This window comes from Ochotona curzoniae, unplaced genomic scaffold (genome assembly GCF_017591425.1).
Source record: "Ochotona curzoniae isolate NIBS_2020 unplaced genomic scaffold, NIBS_Ocur_1.0 contig_2404, whole genome shotgun sequence".
NCBI lineage: Eukaryota > Metazoa > Chordata > Mammalia > Lagomorpha > Ochotonidae > Ochotona > Ochotona curzoniae.
The window spans coordinates 7,454,428-7,476,280 of record NW_024465451.1 but is presented as its reverse complement, the minus strand read 5'-3'; the positions used below and the strand labels follow the sequence as shown (position 1 = coordinate 7,476,280).

At 52.5% G+C, this 21,853-nt stretch overlaps 1 protein-coding gene across 1 annotated transcript; it reads left to right on the top strand.

Annotated features, from left to right (window-relative positions):
- The first annotated feature begins 3,347 nt into the window (after nucleotides 1-3,347).
- On the top strand, nucleotides 3,348-20,118 carry RSPO1 (R-spondin 1). The gene is made up of 5 exons (XM_040974419.1): nucleotides 3,348-3,479; nucleotides 16,197-16,388; nucleotides 18,696-18,845; nucleotides 19,040-19,228; nucleotides 19,958-20,118. The coding sequence occupies exons 1-5, from the start codon at nucleotides 3,386-3,388 to the stop codon at nucleotides 20,116-20,118; spliced, it is 786 nt and encodes a 261-aa protein (XP_040830353.1). The 5' UTR covers nucleotides 3,348-3,385.
- Nucleotides 20,119-21,853: the final 1,735 nt, after the last annotated feature.

The window sequence follows — 21,853 nt, the reverse complement described above, 5'->3', positions numbered from 1 at the left end:
TCTGTAGCTCCCCTATGTCTTCCTCTGTGAAATGAGAATGATTGGCTTCCCAAGCTCATGGCAGGTGGGGGACAGGCACCAAGCAGGAGTCCCTCACCCCTACCCTGGCAGAGAGAGATGCCCGTTTCCATGCCCCACCCCTCTAAGACTTGGGTCCTTGGCCACTGCCAGTGGCTCCCAATCTGTCCCTGAGGCTAAGTGTGTGTCCCAAGGACATCAGGCTGAGAACGGGCAATAGAAACAGGGTAGGCTGCTTCTGAGGAAGCCATCTGCCCCGTCTCTTGGCCCTGGGCTGTGTGGTCATATCCCCATGTGTGCACAGGGCTGGGGTGATGGTGGGGATGAGGGCTGAGCTGGAGGGAGGTGAGATAGGAACCGGTGGCTCTCCGGGACTTAGTACTGCAAGGTTTCTAGCCGAAGACCTGTCTGGCATGCTAACTCAGGTTTTGCCTAAGATTCTGAATGTCCAGCTTCTTCTCTATGAAACTGGAAGCCCTAGCAGCAGGGAGCCATCCTGGCTGCCCACCCTCCGTCAGCTGGAGCTGCGTTGTTCATGTGTCCTGGAAGTGGCACATTTGCCTTTGCTGGACCCAGGGCTTACACCCATTGAAGAAATGAATGCAGTCCTCTTGTGGGGTTGAGTCTATATGTAATTTTTTCCCCCTCCAAAAGAGCTGGAAACTCCTCCCCAGCCCAAGGTGATGGATGGAGGTGGATGTGGTGGCTTGCTCCTAGGAAATTCATTTTTGGCTCCTCCCCTTGGTTTCCCAGCTGACTGTGGACTGCCAGTGATTCAAGTGGGAGTGGGCCAGAAGTTTGTCGCTGGGGAGGACTGGGTGAGTATGCTAAGGGCTTGGTGGACCATGTTACACCCTAGATGGGGTCGAGAAGGAATCGGAGAGGGTATGCACGGAAAAGAGGGAGAGGAAGCGAGCTCATGCTTACCAGACACAGACCCTGATGTGCCAGGCACCAGGTAGGGTAGGCGGGTGAAAGGCAGACGTACACGGAACCTGTCTGTCCCTAGGACCGGCGCGACACTGCCTTTGGCCTCGGAGACTGAGGGTTTGACACCAAGTTTGGATGACACAGTCTCCCGGTAGGACAGAGGCTGCTGTTAGGGATCATTCCCACGCCTCAGAGCAACTCCTTCAGCGCCAAGGCGATCACCCACAAAGTGGCGCTCCCCACTGTTAGGGTGGGATCCAGATGATGCATGTCTTTATCACTGTTTTATGGGGCCATAGGAATGGAGCCACAACATGGAGCCATAAAAAAGAAAAAACCAGCAAATGTTACTGAGTTCTCATCCTGTGCCCTGCACTAGGGTAAGCCATTTTCTGTGTTCATTCACTGAAGTGATCCCAAACCAGCCACCCTCCTGCAGATAAGGAAAACAGGCTCAGACCAGCTAGGCAACTAACCCAAGGCAGCACAGCTGCGGTGAGCTAAGCCAATATTCAAATCCAGGCGGGCCTCCAGCGCCCATGCTTCTCACTATGGCCTGCTCTGGCCAGTCTCTGCTTCCAGACGGCATCCTTGGCGCTGAAGACCCCAGCCCGACATTCATGATTGGTGGAAGATGGCAGTACGCCATGGGGGGGGGGGGGGCTGGGCAGGCTGGGGAGGCTTTGGCAGGTCACTCCAGGAGGCCCAGAGGGGCGAGGAGGGGTTGGCAGCTGATGGGGTACTTGGGGGTGGCTGGGGGCATCTCTGCTGGCTACGGCCACAGCACCAGGTGGGATCCATCAACCTCGTGTAAACACTTCTCACAGGCAGCTTAACCACTTGAGTGTGTCTGGCCTTCAAAGCCAGTGGGAGAGGCCAAGGAGGGAGGTACCGAACTCCCTTGGGGGATAATGATTTATCTCCTCTGCAGGTGGGCTCAATGGGGGGGGGGAGGATCCCTGAGATGCAAGGGGTTGGCGTGGGCAGGAAGGAGCCAGAATGGGAGTGGGGGTGGGCTGGGATTTCGGGGAGGGCTATGGGCACCTTCACTCTGGCATCTCATTTCTCACTCGGCTTCATCTCTCAGCAGTCACATCCATCCCCATTATATGGATGAGGAAACTCAAGGCCAGAGAGTGAGTGAGTGACTTGTCCAGAGGCATGAGAACAGAGAGGATAATGCTCCCTGCCTATGCCCAGCTATCCACCAAGCCCTGGACACTCCACGCCCCTTGTATGGGTGTGGTTGGGCATTCAGGAAAGCATGAGGGGTACACAACACGGGCAGCCCTCGTGATGCCAGCATTGGGAGAGTGTCCGAGCCGGAGCGTGGGAGCCTCGAGTGGGAAGCAGGGTTTCCCGTCCTCACTCCCAGCTTGGGCTCTGAGATCTGACTTCCCAGACACAGCTCCTCAGGGGAGGGGCCGGCTCCCCTGCCCCCATCACCCCTGGCCAGCCGCGGGTCCAGAGACCTGGCTCTCGCTGTGCTGGGGATTATCTTCATTCTCTCTGTCTCTGGCCAGGGCCGGCATCGCTGCCTCTTTTATCCTCTCACAAAGACCGGGGCCCGCCGGGCCTGCTGTGTCAGAGTTTCTGTGGCTGGGGGGGTGGTGGGGGGAGAGCCTTACTTCCTTTTCTCCCGCCAAGCACAGAGGGCTGTGTGGTGTGCCAGCTTGCGGGGGCCACTGCGCTAGCTCCAGCCCAGGTGAAAGGCCCATGGGTGACTCAGCACTGGGAAGAGAAGGGGGTCACTCAGGATGGACAGAGACCGCTCCTCTTTGAGACACTGCAGCATGTGGGCTGTAGGATAGACTTAAGGAAGGACTTTCAGTTGGAGCTAGCCGCTATTTGGCAGGGGCAAGGCTGGCCGGCCCCCGTGATTGAGAATCACTGGGGATCCACAGATTTGGTGTTGGAGATGGCCACATTCCAGCTACAGGGACAGCCAGCCCTCATCCTACTTTAGGGAGTAGGGAGTTCTGTAGGAAAGGAAAAGGAGCTAGCTGGCTTCTTTGGGGGGTGCCAGGTGGGTACCTGGGAATAGCCTGGGCAGAGAAGCCTCACGGGAAGGCAGGAGGGCTAGGCTGGGACCCTCCTAATATCATAGGACTAACTCTTCTTTCCTTCTCCCTACAGGCTGGTTTCTGGAGTGTCTGCTGCAGAAGTGACAAAAATGCCATCCCCTGTGTGACACCCAGAGGAGTGCTGCTTTTGAGAACCTCCCTTGGGCTCATGGAGAACTGGGCTCCCCCACACCCTCTCTGTCTCCAGCTGAGATTATGGTGGATTTGGGCTGTGGCCCAGGCCTGGGCCTCCTGCTGCTGACCCAGCCTGGGAGGCGTTAGCAAGAGCCCTGCGCCCTGTGTCATTCAGCCCCCCTCCCTCAACCCAGTACCCCCCAGTCCTCCTCCCAGGGGTCTGGAGCTGGCAAGTGACTATGCGGCTTGGGTTGTGTGTGGTGGCCCTGACTCTGAGCTGGATGCACCTTGCTGCTGGCAGCCGAGGGATCAGGGGAAAAAGGCAGAGGCGGAGTAAGTAACGAGCGGGGCTGGGCCATAGCTGCTCTTGGCCTTGGGAGGGGGCCGGCTGGGACTGCAGGGACCTGGCTGGTTTCATTGATGCGACAAGGGATTCCGACTTCTACTTTGTCTCTCAGAGCTTTGTAGGCGATGCAGCGGATTTTTCTGGTTGTGGATTATCTGGTGGGTGGATTAATTAGTTGCGATTACCCACTCTGTCCATTACTCACTTTGTCTGTTTTCCCCCTGGTCCACGGCTTCCTAGATTAACCTCTGTCTTGGGAGGATCCAGTGCGTGGATTACTCTTTTGGGGATTTATGCCCTTTGACATAACACCAGCTTTGTGTGGTTTCCATGGAGATGCCTCCTGGGTGGGAGGAACCCCTCCCACTCCCCACCACGGGCAAGTTGGTTCTCTGCAGGCCATCCCAGGAGTTCAAGGCCCCTTTCTTTGAGTAGAAGCTGAGGCGCAGCCAGCCCTCAGCCCTTGGGCCAGAAAGAGCACATTCTGGCTATGGGCAATTAGGCATCTTGTGCCCGGAGGATGGAGCAGTGGGCTGGGGAGACTGTGAACTCCTGTGGCTTGGAAACCAGGGTTGGGTGCAGGTGTGGGAATGACCAGGAGGGGTCTGGCTTCCGACTCTATGGAGCAGAGCAGCTTGACTTGTGTGAGCGTTGCCATGCATGGCGTGAGTGCTGAGACAGGGAGGCAGTGACCTGTGGATGCTCAGTGTGGCTGATGCAGGCCTGCTGTTTCCAAAGCAGAACCTGGGGCAGTTCAACTTGGACCTGCTCTACCTGCACCCATGGACTTGCCCTGCCCATCTGGCCAGGCATCTCCATTCCCTGTTGGTCATTGCCTGAGACAGGGCTGTTCCTGGCGGGAGTGGCCTCCAGGAAGGAGCGGTTAGGGAATAGGGTGGGGGCCTCCAGACCCTCAAGGCCCTGTTTCTCTCTCTCTTTGTCTGGATGTTCCCTGAGAGCTGGAAGTTTTCCACAGATCTAGCCCAGTGTGCTTCAGGTTGAAGCCGGCCTCACAGGCAGTGTGGAATTTTCTTGGGTCTCCATGGATGCAACCAAGGCCAGGACTTGATCCAGGGAGAGGAACCCAGAGAATGAATGAAGCTGAAAATCCTCAACTTCACAACCACTTAGAGACCGCTCGGTCCATGCATGGGAGGCTTTGGTCTGGCCCCCTGCTCCGCTCGTGTGTACAGCACTGGGGTCTTCATGGGCTAGATGCAGTGCCTGTGCAGTGTCCTGGACTTCAGGCAGGGCCTGCTCCTAGAAAAGGCTGATGGAAGGGGCTTTCTAATGCCCCCTTTAAAGACATTTATTTGAGGGACATACAGACAACAGGCTGGTTCTCTTCCCTAGGCCCACAGTGGCTGGGACTGGGCCAGGCTGAAGTCAGAAGCTAGGAGTTCAATCTGTTCCCAAGCGCAGCAGGGAATCCAACACTCCAAACACCCCATGCCAGCTGTCACCTGCCCATCATCTGTTGCCACCCAGGTGAAGCTAGGACTCATACCCAACCACTCCATCATGGCGTGTGTGTGTGTCTGCTCCCATCTTAAATATTTGTTTTGCTTATTTGAAAGGCAGAGTAACAGAGAAGAAGGATGAGGAGAAAGGAGAGAGAGAGAGAATCTTCCATTCTCTGGCTCATTCTCCAAATGGCCACAGCAGCAGGAGCTGGGGCATGCCCAAACCAAGAGCCATCTTCAGATGCTTTCCCAAATATATTGGCAGGAAATCGGGTGAGAAATAGAACAGCCAAAAAGTGCTAATGGCTTCTTTTGGTACAGCCACATAAAGCATCCCAGGCAGCAAAGAAACCTTTTCTTACTACAAGGCGATGTAGGTTGCTACAGACATCCCTGAGCAGGGACAGTCAAGGGTAAGGGCAGTGCAAGAAAGACTCAGGCATGCAGGGAGAGCCGCAGTTGTGTGTGCAGCAGCTCAGGGAAGTGTCAGAGGATGTATGGTGAGCACGGCTTGTTTTACGACGATCACCATGCTAAGCTGTGCTCCTGCGTAGTGTTATAGTAAGGATTACAGATAATTATGTATGTTAGTCCATGATTTGGGAGAGATGGCAAGAGAGATTGCTCCTGACTGCTGGTTCATTCCCTCAAATGCCTGCAATGACAAGCAGGAAGTGGGCACTCAAGCCAGGATCCCACATGGGTGGCAGGAACCACTAGACCTGAGCCATACTTGTTGCCTCCCAGAGTCTGCATTAGCAGGAACGCTGGCATCAGTTGAGAGTAGGACCTGGGGCCTGAACCCAGACACTCCAGATTGGAAAGCAGATCTCTTCCCCATCAGGCCAAGTGCTTAGGCTGTGATGATGAGTTTATGACTGCCTTGGTAAGATGCATGAACAGGAGCAGCTTGGGGACCCTTTTGTCCTAGTGTTTCCTGGAAAGCGGAAGACCAGTTTACTTGTACATTCTGCTCCAGCCTCTTGTCAGAGTGGAAGGCACAGCTTGGAGGCAGATGGGGGTAGCCGGGTCCTGGAGCCTCGGGCCCAGTGACTGGCACCCCACAGGTACACCGCAGCGATAGCACCCCAAGCTCCCTGAGAGAATTCTGATCTGGGATCAGAAATATCTGATCTCAGGGTCTCACAGCTGACCTTCCTTTGTGACAGGAGAGAAGCGGAGTCAAGACTGTCTGTCTTTTTATAAAGATTAATTTTGTTTTTATTAGAAAGGCTGATTTATAGAGAAGGAAAGACAGAGACAAAAATCCTCCATCAAATGGTTTACTTCCTTCAAGAGCCAGAACTGAGCTGATCTGAAACCAGGAGCCTCTTCTTGGTCTCCCATTTGGGTGCAGGGTCTCAAGGACTTGGACTGTCCTCTGCTGTTTTCCCATGCCACAAGTAGGGAGCTGGATGGGAAGTGGAGCAGTCAGGACATGAACTGGTGCCCATATGAGATGCCAGCGCTTGAAGGTAGAGGATTAACTTGTTGAGCCATGTCTCTTTAGCAGGGTGGTGTGAAGGTTCCTAGCCAGGTCACTCTTCTCCTCGTGCAGCTGGGACTCACCCTCTCCCTGAGTCCCTGGGCTTGTTGGCCCTTGTGGGTGCCTCTTCCATCTAAAATCCCTGCACCTGCCATGTCTTTGTTGCCTCCCCACTATCCCACTCACCCAGTGCTCCCTTCAGCTATCTCCTGATTTCTGGGTCTCTTACTCAGTCCTGTCCTCTAGGAAGCCACATTTATTTTTTCCCTGACCCCTGAGTCCCCCTATAGAGCTGGAACTACGAGAACAGTGGGGGGAACTCCCCATTCACTCCTCCACTGGCAGCTGCCGTTCCCCTCAACCCCTATCACTATGCATCTTTAGGGTCTCTCTTCCTCCCTGAATCCCAGTTCATGTCTTGAGTCATTCAGTAAATGTTCACCAAAAATCTATGAATTCTGTCTCCGCTTGGCAGAGCTAAATCACGAAAAGCTTGCAGAGGGCCAGGGGAGGGGCCATTTCACTCACACACCAACATCACCATGGGATACCTAGAAGGCAGAGAACCTAAGGTTGCTGGGAGTAGGCCCAGGGCCCTTGTTCAGGAAGTGGAGCATACCTAGGAGTTGAACCAAGATCTGGGAAGCCCCCAGGGCTGGAGCAGCTGTGTTTCTGGTGGTTTTGAATATTGGGGGTCTTCTCTTCTGGAACCAGGGGGTACCCGATGCTCAGATAAAACCTCAAACCCTGCGAGGATAGAGCAGCTGAGCAGCCTAGGGCTGAAGGCCGGATTCTGGAGATGAGTCAGACCAAGTCTTTGGAGCTGTCCAGCTGAGCAGCTTGTCCTAGAGGTACCACGGAATCCCTGGGTGGGTTTGGTCCAGGGAGCACTTGGTCCAGCTGCAGTCAAGGTAGGGGAGGGCACTGGAGGTGAGAGGCAAACAGGCTTCTCCAAGGCTGCTCCGCCCAGGAGAAAGTGAAGGCCAAGCTCACAGCAGAGTTGCAGAACCCTGGGCCTTCCTGTGGAGGCAGGTCCAGGGCTTACAGAACATACGACATGGGGCCCAGTGTCTAAATCCTCATCGTGCAAGCGCCAGGATCCCATATGGATGCCAGTTCATGTCCCAGCTGCACAACTTCCCATCTAGTTCCCTGCTTGTAGCCTGGGAAAGCAGTATGGGATGGCCCAAAACCTTGGGACCCTGCACCCACATGGGAGCCCTGGAAGAGGCTCTGGGCTCCTGGCTTCTGATTGCTCAGCTACAGCTACTGCCAGCAGTTGGAGAATGATCTAACAGTTGAAAGATCTTTCTTTCTGACTCTCCTCTGTGTAAATCAAACTTTCCAAGAAAAGTAAGTAAATCTTAAAAAAAATAAATAAATAGCACAAGCAACAGATGACCTTGCATGCTAGGAAGCCACTAGAAGGGACAGGAACCTTCCCACAGGAACCTCTTACTTACCCCTTGCTCCTGCTCCTCACGGAACTTGCCCTATCACTCCCATACCAGCCAACATGATTTAGGCTTCTCTTTCCCGGTCTAGATCCTGCAAGGCTAGCTTCCACCCCAAGATTCAAACTGAGGTCATCTCTGCTCCAGGTCAGGATGCACTCTCTCCACCCATGCTCAGCTGACCAGTCACCCCTGCTCCCTCATCTGCACCCAGCCCCTCTCCTGCGCTTTGGAGAATACTTAAAGGGCTCTGTGCAAATGCCACCCCTACCCTGAGCCCCTCTCTTGCTAGGTCCTTAGCCCTGCACCCCTAGGGCAGCTCCCATCTAGGGATAAGATGGACTCTGCCCTTCGTGTAGAGGCAAAAACACAGCAGTTAAAGGCAAATGATGTGATGTCTGCCAAGACAACTCAAGTCTGGGGATGGGAGTAAGAATAGAGATAACTTGACCTAAAAACTTCACAAAGAGATAAGATGAAGCAAGACTTCCTGCGAAGGCCGTTTTAGGTTTTAGTTCTCAGGCTTGAAGCAGTGAGCCAGGCTCAGGAGGAGGCAGAGAAGCTTCCAGACAAAAAGGCCAATGTGGAAACAGGTTTGTGGGTGCATCAGGTTAAGATACCTCTTGGGAACCAGCATTCCATATCCGAGTGCTGGTTCAAGTGCTGGCTGGTCCACTTCCAATCCAGCTTCCCACTACTCCAGCTGGGAAGGCAGTAGATGATGGCTCCAGTATGTGAGCCACCTACCACTTATGTGGGATGCCTGGCTCCTGGTTGTTGCAGGCATTTGGGGAGTGAACCAGTGGATGGAAGATTTTCTCTCTCTTTCTCTGTCATTCTACCTTCCAAATAAATAAGCAAATCATTAAAAAGGCAATTTTGAGACATAAAAAGTCCCAGATGTGGAAAGTAATGTGATGTAGCGGGAGAAACAAAATTCCTTCTGTATGGCCTACGGATGGTATTGAGAAAGGAGGAGGCAGGGCAGAAGGGAGCGGGGTGGGGGTGGGGTGTCAGTTCGTAAAACAAAAATAAGTAAATTTTTTGTTTAAAAGATTTTTCTTGAAAAGGTAGGTTTACAGCAGAGAGACAGAAAGATCTTCCAACTGTTAATTCACTCTCCAAATGGCCACAATGACCAGAACTGAGCTGATCTGAAGCCAGGAACCAGGAACTTCTGGATCTTCCACACAGGTGCTGTATCCCAAGGCTTTGAGCCATCCTCAGCTGCTTTCCTAGGCTACAAGCAGGGAGCTGGATGGGAAGTGGAGCAGCTGAAACATGAACTGGCGCTTGCAAGGCCAGGACTTTGGCCACTACGTTACCACGCCAGACCTACTACTTACGCTCATTTCTTAAAATTAATGAGCTGTAATTGTGTGTGACATTTCAGCATTTGTGACCAATGTGTAATGATAAGCTTAACATAGCTCAGACCTCAACCATGTCTCTGTGTCGACAGCTAATTATTTTGAAACTCACAGTTTAGTGTTGTCCCCAGGACAGCTATCATGTTGTCAGACTGGAAGGTACTGTCCCTCTCCAAGTCCACTTCTGTACTCACCTCATGCACCCCTGTTTCATGTGCTCCTGTCATGGTCAGACCCTGTGTTTGTAACATCACCACCTCCTGTCCAGGAGCTTTGCAGTCACATCCCTCACTCCCACCTGCTCTCTGCTCCCATTTCTCTGTCCCTCTTCTGGCTTTCCTCCACCTACCTTCCTCTCTACTCACTTCTTATCCCCCCTATGGTTGGCTCCCATCCTCTCCCTTCCACCCAAATTGCCCCTCTCAAGGGCACCCAATCAGTGACTGCTAATGGTTCAGATCTTGTAGCTATACAGCCAAGCTGGCCAGCCTTGGCTTCCTCCCTTTCTCTGGATCCCCTCCCTCATCTCCAAGGATTCCTCCACCGCTTCTCGCCCCCACCCCCTCCCTCTGCTTATCGGTTGAATGCAGGTGTCAGCCCTGCCTTAGTCTCTTCTCACGGCTGCCCAGCTTCCTCCTGGGGCTGCCCTTCCACGGGTCGAGTCTCCATTGAGCTCACTAACCTTCCCTTTGCTTCCTGGTCCCAGCTCTCTGCCCTCCAGCCCCACCCCTGCCCTGTGATCCTCTGCAATTGCCCACTAGGGTGGCCAACAGCCTAGGGTCAGTTCCAGCATTGCAGTGGCATTCAGCAAGCTGGGGTCTCCCTTTTATTTCTCATGGCTTCCTTGGTGCTTTTCAGTGGCCCCTGCCAGTCTCTCACTTCCTTCTCAGGCTCTTAGCTGGCCCTTTGTTCTCTGTCTCTTCTTACCCTGCAGCCCATCTGATGCTCCCCCCATCTCTGGTGACTATTGTCCCATGGAAGATGCCAGATCTTCATCATCATGTGAAATGCCTCCCTTGGGTTCCAAACCCACTTGTTCAACTGCTCATGGACACGGTGCCCTGCAGGTCCCATGGGAATCACACGTTTCATGCGTGTAAAACTGAACTTACTTGGTATTCCCTAGCTGTCCCCAGCTCCTTTTGTCCCTCTCAGAGAAGGGCCCCAGCTTAGCCCCCACTTTCTTTTATTTGAGAGGCAAATTTACAGAGAAAAAAGGAAAGACAGAGATTCTCCTTCTGTTGGTTCACTCCCCAAATGGCTACAACCTCTTGACCTGGCTATTCCAAAGCCAGGAGCCAAAAGTTTCCTCTGGGGTCTCCCATGTGAGTGCAGGGGCCCCAAGACTTGGGCCATCTTCTGCTGCTTTCACAGGTCATCACCAAGGAGCAGCTAGGACTTGAACCAGAGCCCATGTGGGAAGCCTGCACTGCAGGTGGTGCTGGCCCTCCCAGCTTACCTTTATCTAAGCCTGGCATCTCCAGGACACCCTGACTTGTGCTTTGCTCTGCCTCCCCTCCTCTGCCCCTACCGTCACCTGTTCTTGTGAGTCCTATTGCCCCAGTAGCTCATCCAGGTCTCCTGCTTTCCTTCCTCTTGATCCAGCCTTGGCTCTTTCCCCCACTGAGTGTTAACCTGGAAACTTTGCCCCTGCTTTGGCCCTTCCCACAGTCCGTTCTCCCTTCTATGGAGTAATCTTGCTACACCAGAATCCTTTCTGTCTCTGTTGTTTTAACCCTTCCTTCAGGACCAAGTCTGGGCTCCTTCACATGGGCCTGAGGCCGGTGGCTGGCTGGCCCCTGTGTTCCTCCGCAGCTTCACATTTAACCCCTCCATCCACATCCCTGCTATTCTGGACTGATTTCAGACCCCTGAGTGTGTCACATGACCTGCCATGTTATGGCTGGTGCTGAGGACAAATACTCATTGAAAGAAAGCTGGGTAGGGGGATTCTAAGAAGGCCTTTGGAAATCTGTCCTTTGCAAAGGTGACAGCAGAGGAAGACATCATGTGACCCTAGAGGACTGCTAAGGGGACATGTGATGTGGAGGTCCAGAGGGAGCTTTCATTTCAACAATGGCTTAAGAACAATGAGTAGGGTCGGGCATGATAACTGGCTAATCCTTCACCTCTAAGCCCTTGGATCCCCTATGGGCACCGGTTCCTGTCCAGGCTGCCCCACTTCCTATCCAGCTACCTGCTTGCGCCCTGGGAAAGAAGTAGAGGACGGATCAAGCCTCTGGGATCCTGTACCCCCATGGGAGACCTGGAGGAGGCTTCTGGATTCTAGCTTAGGATCAGAACACAGCTTCAGCTGTTGCAGCCACTTGGAACAGATGGAAGATCTTGCTCTCAGTCTCTCTCTCTCTGTGTACATCTGCCTTTCCAATAAAAATAAATAGCTCCATTTGTGACTTGGGAAAGCAGCAGAGGATGGCCCAAGACCTTGGGACCCTACACCCATGTGGGAGACCCCGAAGAAGCTCCTGGCTCCTGGCTTCAGATCGGAGTTCAGCTCCAGCCGTTGCAGCCACTTGGGGAGTGAACCAGCGAACAGAAGATCTTTCTCTCTGTCTTCTCTTTGTAAATCTGAATTTCCAATATAAATGAATAAGTAAATAAATCTTTTTTTAAATAAAAGAAAATTTAAAAATTAAATCTTAAAAAGATTAGTGAGTAGTAATGGATGCCACAGCTTTGCCGTGAAAGTAGCCCTGACAATCCACAGGGGTGTATTCATTTGTAGCACACACTGAGGTCCACAATGAGAAAAAAAACTACCCTAAGGGCCCCTCCTAACTCCAGTATAAAACATAGGGAGGATTTTTGCTTAGATAATGATGACATTCACAAGAAGCACAGCAATTTAAAATTGATTGATTCCATGACTATATAAATAGATTATGGATTTTTAAAAAAATCTCAAGTATTGGCATTTGGCCCAGCTGAGTTGCTGCTTGCAACAAGGGCATCCCATATCAGAGTGTCTGGACTGAGCCCCAGCTGCTTCACTTCTGATCTCGTTTCCTGCTAATTCCCACTCCGGGAGACGATAAGAACTGGCTGAAGTGCACATGGAAGACCTGGATGGAGGTCCTGGCTCTTGGCTCCTACCTGGCCCAGCCCAGCTGTTGTTGGCGCTTAGAGAATGATTCAACTGGTGGAAGATCTCTGTCTCTGTCTTCTCTCTTTCTCCATTTCAAATAAAATACAAAAGAGATGAAGGAAAACCCTGTGAAAATGAATCAGCCCATCTAGTTCTACTCTCAATGTCCATGTCATCTACCATCATCACCACCCTGGCTTTTGGGATTCCATGTTTGTTTTTAAATGGATTTTATTTATATGAGAAGCAAAGTGACAGGGAGGGAGAGAGAGATCTTCCATCCACTGGTTCACTCCCCAGATGGCCACCTCAGCTGAGGCAAAGCAGGCCAAAACCAGGAGCCAGGAGCTTCATCTGGATGTCCCATGTGTGCAGGGTACCAAACACTTGAGATAGCTTCAGCTGTCTTCCCAAGCCATTAGTAGGGAGCTGGATAGGAAGCAGAACAGTTGGGATTTGAACCAGAAGATACTGGCACTCCAGGTAGCAGCTTTATTTGCTACACCACAGTGCTGGCTCCCACTCTGGCTTCTATATATAGTCAATTCTCCATCTCTCTGGGTTCCCTATTCTAGGAGTCAATTAGTTCTGGATCCAAATTATTTGAAAAAAAAATTGTGCCTGTCCTGATCATGTATATACTTCTTTTTCTTGTGTTATGCTCAAGCAATACAGTATCACAATGACTTCCATGGCATTTATATCAAGTATTAAAAGTCATCTAGTGGGGCCAGCCCTATGGCACAGGAAGTTAAGCCTCAGATCGCAGCATCTTATATGAACACCAGTTGAAGTCCTTGCTGTTCTACTTCCCATCCAGCTCCTTGCTAATGCACCTGGGAAAACAGTGAAAAATTACCCAAGTCCGTAGGCCTCTGCACCCATGTGGGAGACATGGATGAAGCTTCCAGCTCCTGGCTCTGGTCTGACCCAGTCTTAACCATTGTAGCCATTTAGGGGATTGAACCAGCAGATGGAAACTCTCTCTTCTCTCTGCCACTTCCTCTCTGTGATTTTGCCTTTCAAATAAATAAATAATTTAAAAAGAAGTTATTTAGAGATAGCTTAAGATATATGGGAAGATGTATGCAGGTTTAAGGCCACACTGTGTCATTTTATGTAGGGGGTTTGAGTGCTGTCGGATTTCGGTCCTGGGATAAGGGGTGGTCCTGGAATCACAGCTGTATTTTTTGCCTCCCATGCCACCCCCCCCCCCACAACAAGTGCTAACTGATAATTATTTTTTTAAAACAGATTTATTTATTTTTATTGCAAAGTCAGATATACAGAGAGAAGGAGAGACAGAGAGAAATATCTTCCGTCCAGTGACTTCACTCCCCACGTGAGTGCAATGGCCAGTACTGCGCCGATCCAAAGCCAGGAGCCAGGAGCTCTTCTGGGTCTCCCACGCTGGTGCAGGGTCCCAAGGCTCTGGGCCGTCCTCGACTGCTTTCCTAGGCCACAAGCAGGGAGTGGGACTGGAAGCCGGGCCTAGCTGAGAATTCTTACTCAAATAACTAACCCTTCCATTTCTTCATCTGTAAGAAGAAATCAAACATAGCAGTCATAGTTCCTGCCTCAGGCGTTGTTGTTAGGACTAAATGAGTTGGTATTTGCCAAGCACCAAGAGCAAGGGCCTGACATTTGGTGACAAGCTGTGGTTAGCATTGTGTCATATGATGGTTGTTATCTTTGTTCTCTCTTCCTTCTTCTTCCATTCCACTTTCTCGCTCTTCCCTCGCCTACCATCCTGAAGCCAGGAATTGTCTTGGGGCAACCAGAGGACTTAGAAAAGTCCTTGAAGAATGAAAGGAGAAGAAAAGTTGATTTTGATGCCTAAAAGTCTGAAATTCATTCATATAAGAGGTCTTCAGACTGTGGAAAAATACATGTGGTGAAAAAGCATGCACAGATTTCAACAATTTTCTTGCACCCAAGTAAACGATATCTTTGTTCTATTTTCCCATGAACCTTTGGAGGTACCCACACAACAGCCGTCCAGGGTGGCCTTCTCCATCAGCCCTTCTCAGGGGTGGGGAGGGTGCCACACAGGATCCTGTATGCAGTCACACAGACACTACAGTTAGCTCCAGGTTTTCCTGAACTCTTGATCTACCAGCTGCTCCTTCTCCCACTATCTCATTTCTGATTGTCCCAGTTTTCTGTCTCTAGTCTATACCAACAGCTTCTTGCTGCCTGGGTCCTCCTAAATAGCTCCTAAGCTATTTTCCTCCCTTCTTTGCTCATTTCTTTTCCCAGGGGCCTCTTTCATTGGCTAGGCCCCAGGGTCACCCACAGCCCAGCCAGAATCCTCCTTAGCTGTTAACTGTAATCGCCTACCAGTTGTATTCCCTTCTCCACTGCAGTCTCAGGGTCTTATTTAAGTTTGTCTCGGTGTTTTCATCTGTTTCCATCCAACAGTTCTTGGATTTCTGGTCTCTGCTTTGGTTGCCTGAGATTTCCTCCATCCTAGGTTCTTGGGACCAGCTCTCACTCAACATTTTCCCATGGCTTCCTGTTATCCAAATGGCTCTGACCAGATCCAAAGACGGACTCTGCCCAACAAGTGCTCCTTGACCAGGCTGCTTGGGGAATGGAGCCCGCTCTGTCCCTGCCTTCCAGAGTCACTCATTTAGGAGTGTGACAAAAGCTACAAGAAGCCCTGCCCTCAAGATTTGTCCCCCTGGTCCCTGGTCTGACGGGAACTAAAGCTTGGGAGCATCATGCCCTAAGGATTACTCTAGCAGCTTTCACCTTGCAAGGTCAAGTTCTCTTTCCTTAGCATGATACAAAAGGAAACCTTGCTTTTCCCCACTGGCCCACCACTTTCCACCTCCACCACAGATTATCTGCCATTTCCCTGTGGGGAGTTTTATACCTCTGGGGTTTGGCTTCTACTCACCGCAGAAAAGTGGCACTTTCTTTGCGAAGCCTTTCCTTCTCTTTAGTTTGGGTCCATGATTGCTTACACTGTGGCTGTTTGTAGACCCAATGAAATGATCAGTGCCTATGCTGGCAGGCTTGTTTCCATCTCTGTCTCCAACACAGCAGCCTGGGCCCTGGGAGGCACTCAGCGACTTCTGAGAACTAGTGAATGAGGATGTAAGAAAGAAGGAACAGGAGATCGCACATACGCCCAAAGGACGAGTCTGAAGCAGGCTTTCTCAACCCCAGCATCATTCCCATTCTGCACCAAGCAATTCTTGTGCCTCATGCATTGTAGGATGTCTGGCAGTAATTCTGATGTCTAAGCCATTGAAGCCAATAGCAATGGCCTCCCTCCCCACCCCAAGCTGTGACAGTCAAATGTTGACAAAGGTCCCCTGGGAAGCAAAACTGTCCCTGATGGAGACCACTGTTCTAGACATGGGTTACTCCAATTGTCTTCCTGGCTCTGGGCAGGTGGGCCTTCTTTCAGACATTGTAACTCATATTACTCTTATTCACAAGACGGTTATCCCCAAAACCTCCTTCTCAGCCCAAAGCTGAGGTCTTCTTCCTCTGAGGAGAGCAGGGCTGACTTCCGATGGGAGAGGGAGCAGCTGCCTGGGATGGTGATGCCAAAGCCAGAGGGTGAGCTTGTGTGGTGTCTGGGCTCTAGGGAGGCCCTGGTTCCAGACACCCTTGCTGCTTCCCTTGAGAAAAGATCCTGGGGATGCATGCCAAGTAGCGCTGCAGAGAGCTGCCTCCTGACCTGCACTTTCTGAGAAGTACATTCCCTCTGTGTACAGAAATCTCCATCTTCTGACTTCCTGTTCTCACGGGGGCTTGGGCACATGGGTTCCCTCCTGCAGCCACCTTCTTGCCCTTGCTCTGCCCATGCAGTCAGCGCCGAAGGGAGTCAGGCTTGTGCCAAAGGCTGCGAGCTCTGTTCGGAGGTCAACGGCTGTCTCAAGTGCTCACCCAAGCTCTTCATCCTGCTGGAACGGAACGACATCCGCCAGGTGGGCGTCTGCTTGCCATCCTGCCCACCTGGATACTTTGATGCCCGCAACCCCGACATGAACAAGTGCATCAGTGAGTATGGGTGGGCTTCGCTGGGGTTGGATGTGCCAGAGGCTCTGGGATGGGGAAGGGACCTCTAAACTGCTGGTGGCTGAGGAGAAGGGTAGAAAAGACACTACAGTCAGGAGGGGAAGTTCCCCGTGGAGTTTGCAGCTGCTGCTCAGATGGATCCCTGCACCTGCAACTCCAAGTTCCTGCATCTTCCAAGCACCACCTCACCCCTGCCCAGCTGCACCCCTTGCAGCTACACAGGTCACTCCCAACCTGGCATGCTGCGGACCTAGCAGCCAACATCTTGCTTGTACCACCCACATCCACCCAATCTCCATGTCCTGCTTGCCCCATCTCCTTTCTATGTTCCCTGCCAGTGTCCTGCCCAGCTTCCTGGCACACCTCTCCTGGACCACCGCCATAGCCCATGCACTTGGCCCCCAGCCCTCAGCGGATTCCCTTCAACACACCCTTGGCACCTCAGCCAAAACACAGCCCATCCCATCACACTTGACTTCATGCCAACTGCCCGGAGGTCCGAGTACGAACAGTCTGCTCTCTCTCTTCTCTCCCACTTCCGTTTCTACTTCTTTATCCCAGCTGTAGCTCCTGTGTCCCAAAGCCCACGTGGCCCATGTCTTCACCTCATCTCTGTTGCCGCAGCTGTGACAGCATGGAGGCTAGGCCACAAGTGTACGCTGGTGCACGGTGCCATTGCCCATCCACCCATGCAGTGTGGTGCGTGTCCAGATCTCAGCCCAGCGTAGCCACTTGACAGCCTTCAGCAACAGATAGGAGCAAGTGGATTGCCAAAGCTGATTACATTGAGGTCTGGAAGGGAAATGAATGCCTGAGCCAAGAGTAGTCAGTGGGGTTCTGATCTTGATTCTGCTGTGTATGCCGCATGTGTCGTGTGATAATGACCGTACTGCGGTCTCTTAATGCCTCATCTTTCCATGGGAGCATTAGATGTTGTGAGATACATGTGCTAGTGCCTGGCACTCAGTAAATGGTGGCTACTGCCATCCTTATTTCTGTTCTTTATAAAAAACGATTTATTTATTTATTTTATTTGAAAGAGTGGAGAGAGAGGGAGAGATCTTCCATCTGCTGGTTTACTCTCCAAATGACCACGGTGGCCAAAGCTGAGACTGTGCAAAGTGGGAGCCAGGAGCTTCTTCTGGGTCTCCCACATGAATGCAGTGGACTGAGGCCTTGTAACACCTTCTGCTGCTTTCCCTGGCCATTAGCAGGGAGCTGGATTGGAAGTGCAGCATCTGGGACTCAAACCAGTGCTCATATGGGATGTTGGCACTATAGGCTGAGATTTAGCCTGCTACACCACAGTACTGGCCCTCTTATTTTTTGTTCTTATTTTACTGGCAACCAAACCTAGGAATCAGAACACCAAGGAAAGAAAAGGGGAGAGACAGAAGGAGGGAAGTAAAGCCGAGACCATGTCACAGAGGCCAGATGGCACAGATGAGGGTTGGGGGTAAGGAACTTGGGAGGTTCCTGGGACCTGGGACCTGCCCTCTTGGTTGTAAGGGTGCTTTGGGCAGTGAGTTCCTGGCTGTGCCAACTCCTGGCAGACTGGCAGCTCAGGCAGCAGGTGTCAGAGCCTGGGAGGAAGACCCTGCCCACAATCTATGAAGGGAGAGGTTGTGAAAGACCCTGCTTGTTTCCAGCCAAGTCCTGGGCAAACCATCCTCCCCTGCTTCCTCAGAGGAGAGAATTGGCAGGAGGAAGGCAGGGAGGGACCCAGGAGCCCCACTAAGGTGCTTCCTGGGACCAGGCCCTGGACATAGAGAAGAATTTGCCCCAGGATGGCTTCCCTCCTTGCAGCAGACCCTCCATGCTGGGTGAGTGGGCAGGGGGAGGACTCAGAATTGAGGGAATTCAGGTGCCCAGTAAGGGGGCAAAGGATGCCATGCAGCTACTCTTTGGGGGCCATTCTGTCCTTCTGCCCCCGCTAGCAATAGGTGCCCAAGGTACTAATGACTCCTCTGCCACTCCCATAAGGCCCAAAGGGGTCCCACCTTCCTCCTCCAAAACCAACTCTCCTGGGCCTGCCCTTGGAGCCCAAGCCTAGGACCAACTTCAGACTAGGGGTGGATGGCCAGCAGCAGGAATATCCCCACACCCAGGCTGTCCCCAGAGAGACCCCTTCATCATCTCTGACCTTCCCTTGTCCCTCCACTCTCCCTGCTCCCAGACTCTTCTTGACCAAGGCCCTGTTCTCCATACCAGGCAGGGGGAGGGCACTAGGGCTGAGGGAGATGGGCATTGCAGGCTGGGCTGAAGGCTCCGTTCTGGTCCTCTCTGCAGAATGCAAGATTGAACACTGCGAGGCCTGCTTCAGCCATAACTTCTGCACCAAATGTCGGGAGGGCTTGTACCTGCACAAGGGCCGCTGCTACTCAGCCTGTCCCGAGGGCTCCACAGCTTCCAATGGCACCCTGGAGTGCAGCAGTCCTGGTGAGCAGCTGCGGGCACTGGGGCAGAGGGATGGCTATGGGAAGGAGCCAAGGGAGCATGGCCAGGGGTGCTGTGCAGGCAAAGACCCTTAGCTGCCTTCTCTTCAAGGTCCTGCCTACCCTGGGGCACTGTGGGCTGGGAAGGAGATCTGACCCCCTGCCCTTCTTCCTTTCCATCCCTTCTCTTGCCACCAGCACAATGTGAAATGAGTGAGTGGTCGCCATGGGGACCATGCTCCAAGAAGAAGAAGCTTTGTGGCTTCCGGCGGGGCTCCGAGGAGCGGACACGCAGGGTGCTGTTGGCCCCTGCAGGGGACCACACGACCTGCTCTGACACCAAGGAGACCCGCAAGTGCACAGTGCGGAGAACGCCATGTCCTGAGGGTGAGCTGCCGCTGCTGCCTCCCTGAGATTGGGGCTCAGGTCCAGGCACAGAGAGATTTTCACCCGAGGTACTATATCCTAGCCAGGAACAATACTCCTGGGCCTGTACAGGGGGAGTCGGAAGCATGTGTGGCCGCTTTCCCTCCAGCCTCCCCATTTCCTCTCAGTTGCAGTGGTTTGTGCTGGAAGGACACTCGGAAGTCAGATGGGGGGGTGAGGGAAAGGGGCACAGTGACCCAAAAAGGTGCAGGATCTCAGCCAAGGTCATGCAGCCTGCCCCAGAGGTACACAAGGGGTGCAAGTGGGGGAACCCCAAGAGCTGCACTGAATACCTGGGAAGGGCTTTAACCCTGAGGATCCAAAGTGTGCAGGAGGCATGAGAAAGAGGAGAGCATCTGCTGTGTCTTGAGAAGTGGAGAGTGGAAAGATTAATGGAAGCTCTCTGGGTGTCCAGGCTGCAGGGCGCCCAAGTATAGGAAACCCAGGCTCAGGGTACCCAAGCTGTAGGGCACGCAGGCTATAGGGTACCCAGGCTGTAGGGTGCCCAGGCTGCAGGGCCCTCTGGAGTGGCTGGTGCTTAGTGGTAGCCTGGAGCCGACCCAGTGTCCAGACCTCCTTCCTGCCCCCTCCCCGACCCAACTTCTGTGGCACTCCCGTCTCAGGGCCTCAGCCCTGCCCACGTGCTGCTGGCACACTTGGTGATTCTTCCCACTGTTGGGGTCATTGCAGGGCAAAAGAAGAAGAAGGGAGGCCAAGGTCGGCGTGAGAACACCAACCGGAACCTGGCCCGGAAGGACAGCAAGGAGATAGGTACTGGCTCTCGGAAGCGCAAGGGGCAGCAGCAGCAGCCAGGCACAGCCGGGCCACTCACATCCGCAGGGCCCACCTAGGCTCAGGCTCCAGACGCCAGGCTCATCCAAAAGAGTTCTGTGTGATGAACTGGAATGTTGGGGGTAATGGACACACATACCCTAACCATCCATGCAGACACAGACAGACACTCAAACCCTTGGCCCCTTAGGCAGCCAACCAACACACACACACACACACATACACACACACACACACACACACACACACACACACGAGGCCATCAGAAGATTCTGGTGGACCTCCTGGTCTCAGCAGAACACATCGGCTTGCGATGCTCACAGTGGACATGGCACCAAGAATGTTCTGGAATCTAAGCCCAACCTTGCAGCATGGAGCCTTCTGGAAGGACTTCTGGGATTGGATTGGCCAGGAGTGGCTGCATGAGCCCAAGTGGAGGCTTTCCGGGAACCTGGGGCAGAAGCTTCTTGCTGCCCTCTCAGGCACTCCCAGCCGTGTGACTTTATCATTGGAGAGAATTTCAACAGTCGTGATATGTATCAGGGGCTGACCTGATTCTGAAAACTGCTTAAAGGTTTATTTCAAATTAAAAAGAAGTCGACAACAACAATGCCAGCTGTGGCTCTTACTGCCATATTCCTTTCCAGGGTGTGAGAGTTGGTGGGACGTGGCACGGGGGGAGGGTGGCAAGAAGGGACGAGGGTCACATTTCCAGGGATCCCATTTGGCCACAGGATCCCACAGGGCCACAGGCTAGCAGAGGGCTAACCTGAGTGGGGAAGCCAGGGTCTTGCAGGGTCACATGGAGAATGTGGTTTGTGGTTAAGCAATGATGGCATCACCAGGCAGCTTGCTAGGCGTGATGATTGCAAGCACCATCCAGATCTGATAACCAGGACCTGAATTTAAAAAAAAAAAAAAAATTTTTTTTTAAAGATTTATCTATTTTCATTGGAAAGTCAGATATACAGAGAGGAGCAGAGACAGAGAGGAAGATCTGCCATCTGCTGATTCACTCCTCAAATGGCTACAATGGCTGGAGCTGAGCCCATCCGAAGCCAGGAGCCCAGAGCCTCTTCCGGGTCTTCCATGTGGGTGCAGGGTCCCGAGGCTTTGGGCTGTCCTCCATTGCTTTCCAAGGTGACAAGCAAGGAGCTGGATGGGAAGCGGGGCTGCCGAGACATGAACAAGGGCCCATATGAGATCCCAGCGTGTTCTAGGCGAGGTCTTTAGCCACTACGTTACTGCACCAGGCCCCTTGAAAACAGTTTAAGATTTATTTATTCTACTTGTAAGTCAGAATTACAGAGTCAGGGAGAGAAAAACTTTTCATATATTGGTTCACTCCCTAATGTCCACCACGGCCAGAGCTGCGCCAGTCAGAAGCTGAGAGCCAGGAGCTTCTTCTGGGTCTCCCTTGTGGGTACAGGGACTCAGTAACTTAGATCATTTTGTGCTGCTTCTGCCAGAAACATTAGGGAACTGCATGGGAAGTGGAGAAGTTGACTCTCAAATGGATGTCCCTACGGGATGCTGGCACTAGAGACAAACAACCTACTACATCACCATGCTAGTTCCAAGGACTGCTCTTTCATATTTTTAAGATTTGTTTATTTTTATTGCAAGATTTACAGAGAGAAAGAGAGACAGAGGAATCTTCCATCTGCTGGTTCACTCCCCAAGCAGCCACAATGGCTGGAGCTGAGCCAATTTAAAACTAGAAGTCAGGAGCTTCCTCTGGGTTTCACAGGCAGTTGCAGGGTAGCATGGGCCATCCTCTGCTACTTTCCTAGG